Source organism: Echinops telfairi, unplaced genomic scaffold, assembly GCF_000313985.2.
Source record: "Echinops telfairi isolate 266 unplaced genomic scaffold, ASM31398v2 ScPeMD7_7459;HRSCAF=8497, whole genome shotgun sequence".
In the NCBI taxonomy this organism is placed as follows: Eukaryota; Metazoa; Chordata; class Mammalia; order Afrosoricida; family Tenrecidae; genus Echinops; species Echinops telfairi.
Window position 1 is genome coordinate 8,738,532 of NW_022111359.1, and position 11,109 is coordinate 8,749,640.

At 42.7% G+C, this 11,109-nt stretch overlaps 1 protein-coding gene across 1 annotated transcript in view; it reads left to right on the plus strand.

Moving 5' to 3' along the window:
- Positions 1 to 11,109, plus strand: part of LOC123522790 (zinc finger protein 77-like) — a 15,400-nt gene that overhangs the window by 880 nt on the left and 3,411 nt on the right. Inside the window, exons 2-3 of the mRNA XM_045300164.1 lie at positions 4,021 to 4,225; positions 10,332 to 10,455. Coding sequence (XP_045156099.1) covers positions 4,223 to 4,225; positions 10,332 to 10,455 — 127 coding nt within the window. The 5' untranslated portion in view covers positions 4,021 to 4,222. The remainder of the gene's footprint in view (positions 1 to 4,020; positions 4,226 to 10,331; positions 10,456 to 11,109) is intronic.

Sequence of the window (11,109 nt, forward strand, 5' to 3'; positions counted from 1 at the left end):
GTAAACATTAACATCCTCAGAAACCCTAAGGTCGCCATGAGTCAGAGTTGACTTGATGGCCCTGTTCTTTTTAATGGCCCTGCTGGCGCAATGGTTCAGCTCTTGTCTGCTTTCTGAAGAGCTGGTCGCTGGGACGCACCACGTGTTCCTGAGGAGAAAAACTGGGCTGTTTGCTTAGGTAGAGATGAAACAAAACTCACTGTAATCTAGTCATTTCCTACTCATACCCTGTTGTCCTTGTGGGTTTCCAAGGCTATAAATCGTTTTGGGGGCAGAAAGACTCATCTTTCTCTGGCAGAATAACTGGTAGGTTGGAACCCGCTGACCTAGCAGTTGGCAACCCAGTTCAACCCACCAGGCCACCAGGCGCCCAGTGGGGCAGTTCTGTGTCTTATAGGGTCTCTGTGACAGGAATGGCAGGCAATGGATGCTTTTCCCCACTGCCTTTCCTGAAGAGGGTTCATAACCCTGTGCTGTGATCCTTTTAGTGTAGAGTCTAAATAAAGTATCTAAATAGTCTTTTATAGAAGAGAATCTTCTGAATATTTCGAGTGAAGTTTGCTCTGTAATTATCGCTTCAACCAGGGAGAAGGTACATAAAATAGTTCTTAATAATAAATGGGTTCTACTTTGTGACCTGATCAAAACTATTATTACTGTATTATGTTAAAGGTGTTTTAGTGTATCAGAGAGTGCTAGGCTTGGAAAGATATGCTATATACCAAGACAAACATTTGAGAAACTGATGTTAGATACCACTTGAACCCAATTGTCCTGACTTACATGTGAATTTGACTTAAAGGCAGACTTGGAAACAGGACTGCCTGCCTGTAGCTCTCTGGCTTAACTATTAACCCTCAGCCTCAGACTAGGTGAGCTCTGGGCACATTTTGTTAAAAGGAAACTTGCTTGGGTTTTAGGTTTTTCTCCTTTAGTTTCATATCACCTCTTTAGAGGGTGCCTCTTCTGTCCCCTCAGTGACTCCCACTCCTTTTTAAGTTTCACTGTAGGCTTCAGGACATGGTAAATTCAATTTAGGTTGACCTTAGCCTTGTTGTCTTCGTCTTGATGATGTCAGGTGCTGTTGAATCTGTTCCGACTCTCGACCACCCTACGCACATGAAACTCCGCCCTGTTCAGGGCCACCCTCATAATTGTTGTAGTTGCTGTGTCCATCCATCATGTCGGCCTTTCCTTTTGTTGTTGTTGTTGCCACTCTTCTTTACCGAGCTTGATATCCTTCTCCAGGGACTGGTCTTTCCTGATAATATGCCCAAAGTACATGACTCACCATTCTTGCTTCTAAGGTAAGGTGACCAGACGTCCCGCTTTGGGCTGGACAGCCCTGATTTTGGGCATTTTAAAAAAGTTCCAATTTTTGGAAAGAATGCATGACAAGCTAGGGAATCGTCTATTTGGTCCATATTGACCAAATTTTTAATCAAGAACCACCCCTACACCCCACCTCCGTCAATGGTGTCCCACTTTAAATCTGGTCACCTTATTCTAAGGAGCAATCTGGCTATACTTCTTCAAAGACAGATCTGTTTCTTCTTTTGGCAGTCCATGGTACTTTCAATATTCTTAGGCAGCACCATAATTCAAATGCATCGATTCTTCTCATTCTTCCATGTCCAGTGTCCGACTTTCACATGTATAGGAGGTGAAGAACAATGTGGTTTGGGTGGGCACAGTCATCCTCAAACTCACATCTTTGCTTTTCAATACTTGGAAGATGTCTTGTGCAGCAGATTCACCCGATGCAGGGCATTGTTTCCTCCCTTGACAGCTGAACTCTTTGACAACTGCAATCTTTTCTCCCGTATCATGATGTTACCTATTGGTCCTTCTATTATGGTATCAGATGTCTCTGGCTTCTCATTATGTATGTAAATGGATCTGTCACGCTAAAGTGTAAATCTGTGAGTGGATGCTGTATTTTTGTTATATTACTTCTGCATCATGTAAATACAACCAAATCAAATTGAATGTTGCCTTTGCTTTGATCAGCTCTGCCTCGCAGTGTGGCAGGCGTCCAGCAAATAAAAAGCTGTGAAAGATCTGCGTTGTGGTGACGGCGGCTTTCACTGCCTCTGTGCTGTGTTGGTTGCTTAGGGTCTGGTGAGGCCACCAGGGCTGTGGTGTTCAGTAGGCACTTGTGGCTATTTCCAAGAAAAGGCATTAAAGCCAAAAGAAAAATGTAAGTTCTTTAATTGCACCGAGTCGCGTGTTTATAGGGCTGGTGGCTGCATTGGATTGTACAGAACCAGAATTGGTCTATCTCCAAAGAACGTTCTACTGGATAAGACTGCTTAAGAGCATACACCATGGTGATAAACCCTGTTGGTGTTTTGTCAGCGTCAGCAGACAGAAGGAACACCACCACCCAGATACGGAGCTCCCGCTCATCGGTTCACTCTCCAGCAGGAGAGCTACTTTTCAACACATTCGGAGAAGTCAAGGGCATCTGCTTCCCTTAGTAAGCGGAGCTAACCTGAAAGCCTAATTCAAAGGGATATTTGTGTTCAGTGAAGATACACAAAATGTGTTGGATTTATCCACATCCATGGTTGTACAGGGCTGGTAGCATGTGGGATGAGTGAGGGTGGAAGTGTATTTTGGTGTGAAAAAAATGAATGTGTATCTCCCTGAGGCAGTAGAGACCCCATCGTCTACACCTTGACCAAAGGGAGAGATGACTAAAGCAGAAATACCAAAAATCAGGTTGGGGGACAGTAGGTGGGAGGCTGAGAGGAAGGTTGTGTGAGCCTGCCTGAAGCTCTAATGTGTTGATCCGCTGCCAGTTATATTCTTATGACAGTTTCTCCTGGACTCTGTGTCCTGTTTGATTGGCCTTGTTTTTGTAAATAATAGGACACAATGATGACCTCCTGCTGATGGTCTCCCTCATCTGGATGATGTGTCTTTGTCCTGTTTAAGAATAAATGTGTCTCTATAAATTACATTTGAATTTCGGGTCTCTTTTCCCCCCTAAGAAGACCTGGTGGTGGAGTGGTGACCATTTGGGCTGTGAACCTCAAGGCCCACAGTTCAAAACTGCCAGCTGCACCTCTGGAGCAAGGCAGGGCTTTCTACTCCAGTAAACCGTTAAACAGTCTCAGAATCTCACAGGGTCAGTTCTATCCTGTCTTATAGGGTTGCTGTGAGTCAGCATGGACTCGATGGTGGTGAGTTTGTTCTTCGTTTCTCTCAAATAAATGAGAAGTGTCTCCATACCATAAGGATAGATCAGTGGAGCATGGTGAGTGCATTGACCAAATGAACATTTGTTCATCCTGAAAATGCACTTCTGTTGATAGTAAATAACCATGTGTTTGTTGATCTACAAGGGGCAAAATTACCTAGATAACACAACCTCAACCTTAGACTCCTGCCTCTTGGAGGAAATCACGCTCAAGTTTTCCAGCCTTATACTGAGCAGCTTTTGTGCAATAAATGCACGCTACCCACTTCAGTGAGTCAGATCTGACTTATAGCAACTAGGACAGGGTTTCAGAGGCTGTCAAACTCAGTTCTCCCGTGGGTTTGAACTGCTGATCATGTCAATTAGCAGCTGAACATGTGGCCACCAGGGCTCCATTCTTTACAGTGGGCAAGGTAAAGGCCTCTCTCTCTGATGTTACCAGGAGGAAGACTCTAAACTAGTTGCCATGGCGTCAGTTATAGGACAAAGTAGAACTGCCTTTGTGGGTTTTTGAGGCTGTAAAACACGTGAACCCACACCTCCTCTCTTTTTTGCAAGAAACAGTTGTTGGATCCAAATTGCTGACCTTGCAGTTAATAGCCCAACACCTAACTCACTACATCCATATAATTGTACTAAGAGCAAGTGTTTGCTTTGGAAGGATTGAGCCTGTTTTGCCTGAAATACCAGCGCCCTCCGGATAGAGCATCACCCGTGGTCCTGAAAGAAAACCCTGCCCACTGTAAGAATTGAAGGTCAAGGTCTTGTTACACTCTCCTTACTCAACATTATCTCCTCCCCACCATCTTTAACAGGTGCAGCACAGGAAGAATTCATCCAGTGAAGGCCTACGGACCAAGGACAACCATATTGTTTAATCCATGTGATCCCAAGTAAGGAGTTCACCTGTGTGCACCAGACATTTTCATTTGCTTCAAAAACTGCCTGCCGCCCTTTTACTGAAGTGGCTTCAGTCCTCAGAGCAAAGTGACTTCACTTCCAGAAGCCGGAGCAGACATGGTGAGTACCCCAGAGAACTGAGTAATATTTAGTATAAGGGAGTGAGGCTGAGTATGATTTTTTTTTTTTTAAGGGAACAACTGTGTGCTCCAGACTATTTCCTTTAGTAAAGTGGCAGAAAATGATTAACCCCCAAGAGGCACTAAATCCTTATTCAGTACTTGTTCCTTCCTCTACACATCGTCAGTTTTTCAAGCGTTAAGTGCCTGGTGTCACCTTCCATAAGTGCTTCTCAGAGTTGGCACCGTGAGGCATTGGCTTTTCAGAATCTCCTGACCTGAAGGTAGAGCTGCTCTAGCTGAGGAGGTGAGCCCCTGGTCCTCCAGAGCCATCCTTTCTTTGTTAGCTGTGTTCTTGGCTTCCTCCAGGGAACGGAGCCATTTTTGTGCACAGGCTGGGCTTTCTACTTTGGTAAGCGTTGCAGTGTTGGAAACCCACAGGGACAGTTCTACTCTGTCCTGTAGGGATTCTAGCTCTCATACTGTGTCATGCAGTAAAGAACAAGACAGGGAACTATTGGGGGGAGAACCTTGACTCTTGTGGGGGTTCCTGCAGGAGGTTTGGCACCCTTAGCATTTAGCATCTCACTACAGGAACTGGGCAGGAGAGGAGAGTGAGTACAGCTAGATATCACAGACCGTTTTCTTTTACCCATTGGGGAATGGTATTGTTTCAGACTTCCCTGTGTTCTAAGCCTACACATACCTAGAACCAGTCATGCACTTCTAAAACCTTTTCCCACTCCCCAGTAGGTTCTTGGAATACAATATATGGCTATTTACTAAAGCACTTAAAAACAAAAGCAAATTCACTGCTATAGAGTTAATGCTGACTCAGAGACCAAATAGAACAGGATAAAACTGCACTTGTGAATTTCCCAAACTGTAACAGTTTACAGGAGTAGAAAGCTCTGTCATTCTTCCGAGGAGCAGCTGGTGGTTTGGAACTGCCGACCTTGAGGATCGCAGCCCAACACATAACCATGATATCTCAGGATATGAAATTAGTGCAATTACATTCTCAGGGTCACATTTTCCACTGGAAGTAAATTTTGGAATCAGTTTGTTATGTTTATAGAGAATTTTTAAAATTTCATTAATTTAAAACTTCTGAACCACAAGAGGAATCCTGTTTTTAACTAATGTAAAAGTTACTCTGTTTATTTAAATTCATCCAGAAAGGGGTCATAAAGACTCTTACTACTTTTATTATGTATAATACATGCAGAGCTCCTTTTTTAAAAAATCGTTTTATTGCGGGCTCATGCAACGCTTATCACAATCCATGCATGCATCCATTGTGTCAAGCACATTTGTACGTTTGTTGCCATCACAATTCTCAGAACATTTGCTTTCTGCTTGAGCCCTTGGTATCAGCTCCTCGTTTTTTTCCCCCACCCTGCCCGCTCCCCTCTCCCTCATAAACCCTTGATAATTTATAAATTATTGTTATTTTGTCGTATCTTATAATGGCCGATGTCTCCCTTTACCCACTTTTCTGTTGTGGGAGGAGGTTATATGTAGATCATTGTAATTGGTTCCCCCTTTCCATCCACCTTCTCTCCACCAGAGCTCCTAATATTTTAAATCTTCTTGTTAGTAAACATTGTCCTGAGTGAGATAAAATAGACATGCAGTGTCCTGATCACTCCATTGAACATAGAACTCCGACTTACAGTTTAATGATTTGTATAAATATACGAAACCTTTTCATACCACTTCGACGTAACTGATGAAATCTTAAATAGTGTAGTACTTTTGACTATGATTTCCCAGGAAACACATTAAATATTAGGTGACTTCAAAAAGTAGGTAGAAATTTTGAATTTAAAAAAATGGAGTTTTTCTAAGGGCTTTTTCAAGCTGTTTTGTAGCATATTTGATAGAAGTATTTTTTTTTAAAGTAAAACTATTGGGTTTGTCTGTGCATTTAAAGTTCACATCTCAACGTTGTTTTGCAACAGAACAAAGCCCTGCCTGATCCTGCGCCATGTTCACAATGGTTTGGTTTAAGCCCATTTGTGTAGCTGCCGTGTCAATCCATCTTGTCGAGGGTCTTCTTTTTCACTGCCCCGCAACCTTATAAAACCCAGTGTCCTTTTGCAGAGACTAGTCTCTCCTGATAACATGTCCAAAGCTCGCAAGACACAGCCTCATCATCCTTGCTTGTAAGGAGTGTTTTGGCAGTACTTCTTCCAAGACAGATTTATTTGGCAATCCCATGTACTTTCAGTATCCTTTGCCAACAGCGTAATCCAAATCCATCTGCTCTTCAGTCCATCTGCCCAGTCCCGTACCATCCTGACAGTTGTTCCTATGCTTGAGCCCACAGTTGTAGCCACTGTTGTCAGTAAATCTCCTTGAGGGCCTTCCCCCTTTCTCCTGCCCTCTAGTTTCCTTCAGCGACTGGTCTTTGCTGACAACCTGTCCGAAGTATTAAAGACGACGTCTCACCATCCTTGCCTCTAAGAAGCATTCTAGCTGTACTTCTTTTGAGACAGATTTGTTTGTTTGTTGGCAGTCCTTGGTACTTACAATATTCTTCTGCACCACAATTCAAATGTACCAATCTTTCTTACTCAGTAGTCCAACTTTCACATGCCTTTGAGGCAATCGAGAATATCATGGCTTGGGAAACGCACACCTTAGTCCTCAAAGTAGCATCCTTGCTTTTCAACTAAAGAGGTCTTCTGTAGCACATTTCCCCAATCCAAAGTGTCTTTTGCATTCTTAACTGCTGTTTCTATGAGCATTGATGGTGGAGCCAAGCAAGACAAAATCCTTGACGACATCCACCTTTACTCCATTTCTCATGATGTTCCCTATTGATCTAATTGTGGGGATTCTGGTCTTTATATTGAGTTGTAATCTCTTCTGAAGGCTGCAATCTTTTATCTTTTTTTTTATCATTTTATTAGGGGCTCATACAACTCATCACAATCCATATACACATCAATTGTGTAAAACGCATTTGTACATTCATTGCCCTTATCATTCTCAAAACATTTCCTCTCCACTTAAGCCCCCCCCCCACATTAGGTCCTCATTTTCCCCTCCCTCCCCGCTCCCCCCTTCCTCATGAGCCCTTGATAATTTATAAATTATTATTTTTTCATATCTTGCCCTGTCTGACGTATCCCCTAACCCACTTTTCCATTGTCCATCCCCCAGAGAGAAAGTCACATATAGTTCCCTATAATCAGTTCCCTCTTTCCAACCCACTCTCCCTTTACCCTCCCAGTATCGCCAATCACACCACTGGTCCTGTAGGGATCATCCACCCTGGACTCCCTGTATTTCCAGTTCCCATCTGTACAGTGTACATCCTCTGGTCTAGCCAGGCTTGCAAGGCAGAATTCATATCATGATAGTGGGAGCGGGGAGGAAACATTTAGGGACTAGAGAAAAGTTGTATTTTTCATGGTTGTTACATCGCCCCCTGACTGGCTCGTCTCCTCCCCGAGACCCCTCTGCAAGGGGGTCTCCAGTGGCCTGCTAATGGGCTTTGGGTCTCCAGTCCACACTCCCCCCATCATTCACTATGGTAAGATTTTTTGTTCTGATGATGCCTTATACCTGATCTCTTCGACACCTCGTGATTGCATAGGCTGGTGTGCTTCTTCCATGTGAGCTTTGTTGCTTCTGAGCTTGATGGCCGCTTGATTACCGTCAAGCCTTTAAGACCCCAGACGCTATACTTTTTGATAGCCGGGCACCATCAGCTTTCTATGCCACATTTGCTTATGTACCCATTTGTCTTCAGTGATCCGTTCGACACCTCATGATCACACAGGCTGATATATTGTTCCATGTGGGCTTTGTTGCTTCTTAGCTAGATGGCCGCTTGTTTACCTTCAAGCTTTTAAGACCCCAGATGCTATATCTTTTGATAGCCGGGCACCATCAGCTTTCTTCACCACATTGCAGTATCCTTTTCAACAGTGAATGCAATGCCATTCATTTTGATTGTGTAATTTGCAGAGGAGTAAATCATATGATTTTCTCATTCTAAATGGCCAGTACTGGTCTATTTCAGCTCACAAATGCCTAGGATAATGGACCTTTTTATATCACATTTAATTTTTGACCACTTCCAATTTTCTTAGATTCATATGCTTCACACATTCCAAGTGCAGGTCATTAGAAGACTTTTACGGCTGTTTCTCCTTACCTTGAGTCATGCCCCATCGGGAAATAAAGGTCCCCAAAGTTCCACTCCCACATGCTTTCCCTGACGTATGACACCATGGTCAACTTCCCTCCAAGAAAGCAGCTCCTCTTTGGTCACATTTCCTGTGCCCTCTGACTGGAGGGGCTCATCCCCAGCATTATCTCAGACAGTGCTCTGCTTCCATTTATTAGGCCTTTAGTGTCTGGCAATGCTTTGAAGCTATGCATGAGGTTTTCAGCAGCTACTCCTCTAGAGTGGGCCCCTGTTCCTTCATCATCTGTTCTTGGTCTGGAAGGTCTGCTGAAACCTGTTCACTGCGGGTGACCCTGCTGGCATTTGAAATTCCAGTGACATAGCTTCCAACATCACAACACACACGCCACTACAGTACAACAAATTGACACATTAGCTGTGGCTGTCTAGGGATAAGGTTTTATATGTGTCCTTGGTGCTCTCTGAACCTCTTGATCTATGGTTTGTTGTCTGTCATTACTTTTGTAAAATTCACTACTATTGAAAATATTTCTTTCTTTACTCTCTCCCTCTGGTATTATTACTGTGCAGATGTGACACTTTGGGGCTCAGAGTTCTTGGATATTCTGTGGCTCCTCTTTTTCTCTCTAGCCTGATTTTCTTTCTTTGTATTTCAGTTTGGCATGGTTTTCTTGACCTGTCTTAGTGGCATAGTGTGTTTTGCATTTGTCTGTTGAGAAGGTCAGCAGCTTAAAGGAGAAAAATGAGACTTTCTCTTCCTGTAAAGATGTATAGCCTCAGAAACACCCAGGGGACATTCTACTCTGTCGTATAGGGTCACTCTGAGTAGAATCTACTCAGTGGCAGTGAGTATAGGTTTTGGGGGTTATTGACCTATCTCTCTTTTTTAATATACTTTTTGATTGTGAAACATCAGGTTTGTATTCAACAATTTAAACTACCTCTCATACTCACCACCCCACCCCCCACCACCCCGGGAACTTGCCCTACCTTCCTCTTTTCATGACTTGGCTCCCTCGTGTGGAAGACTGTCTTCCCCTTCACTCAAGTTAACAGCTGTATATCCTCTGGCCTATTGCTTCATCTGCTCTTCCTGTCTCTACCCTCTTTGGTAATTATCGATGTCTGTTTCCTTTGATATGAACACCTTTTTCTTGTTTATAACAATGGACTCAGAATAGTTTTCTTTTTGTGATTGATGAATTTTATTCAGCATAATGCTCCCGGCTCCATCCAGGTGGTTTATTGACTTCTCTTAAAGCTCACTGATTTCACGTGGCCATATCCAACCTATTTCTGATCCCATTATGAAGACATTCTTCATTTGTATTAAAGTATATTTGATTTTTATTATTTACTATAGACATTTCATAGTTTCCTTTCTGATCATGTTATAGCTCATCCTGTCTGCTTTTTCCATTGGATGTCCATTCTTATGAACCTTGGTTGTTTCAAATTTCCAGTCTAATGATTCCACAATCTTTGTGCAATATCTGAGTCTGATACTGATATTTGCTTTGTTTATGCAAACGTTAGGGGAAAGCTACCAATTCCTTGCTTTTCCATTATTAGTCATCCTGCTTTCATCGTGTTTCATGTTTTGTTGCGTTCCTTTGGGTTTTATAGGAGGGGAATTATTTTCTTACACAAGGAAATGATGATCCAATGATAGAAATGGGTTTTTTATTTTTGACTTGAGTCACAATCAAGAGGTCAGTGTGTAAGAAACACTGTTAAATCTATGAAGTAGAATGACAACTGTCAGGATATAACGGTAGAATACAAAGGAGTGAGGCGGATTGTCCAAGTGTAGAGTACAACACAGAACCTGGTGTAAGTTCCCTGTGACATCTGACGTCCCAGATGTCAGCCTCACCCATTCTTTTGCACACATTGGGGACGATGCAACCTTATTAATTTATGATATCTTATGATATTTTAGAACTCAGTGGCCTTTGAGGATGTGGCTGTGGAATTTACTCAAGAAGAATGGGCTTTGCTGAATTTTTCTCAGAGGAAACTCTACAGAGATGTGATGATGGAAACCTTCAAGAACCTAGACACAGGTAAGGTTGGCTCTCCTATTTTTCCCAATGAATTAATATATTATGCTTGTCAACTTTAGAGGATTTGACCTGAGTAATTAGAAGCAAACATGATGCATTTTCATGTTTGTTGTGGGGCTTAGACACTGTAACAAGATAATTCTTTCTTTTTTTTTCTTGTGGTTATAAGTCTTTGGGTTCTTTTAAGTGTGTCAACATTGGCTTCCAGGGTCACTTTAGGGCAAAGCAAGATTTGAAGTTTGGTGCCTTTTAGCATTTTACTGTGTTTACTAAAAATTTCATGTATTGATTTTGCACATCTGTCCATTAGAGATGGGAAAGACCCAGAGTATTGGCCAGTGTCTGGGAAAAACGCTTGTCTGTCTTCTTCCGTCCTGTTCTGTCTTCTCCTACAAGCACCACACGAAATGTTCTCCCTGAGCAGCAAGAGAAAGCCCTCCGGGGAGTGGACTGTTCTAGGGCTGCAGAGTCAGCACAAGGAAGGCAAAAATCTTTCCAAGGACCAAGCCCGCGTTGCAATGACACTTCATTCAACTGGAAATAATCGCGTTAGATTTGGGGAGGCACAACTTTTTTTTTTTAATCTTTTTACTGGGGACTCATACAGCTCTTATCACGATACATACATACATTGTGTCAAGCACATTTGTACAT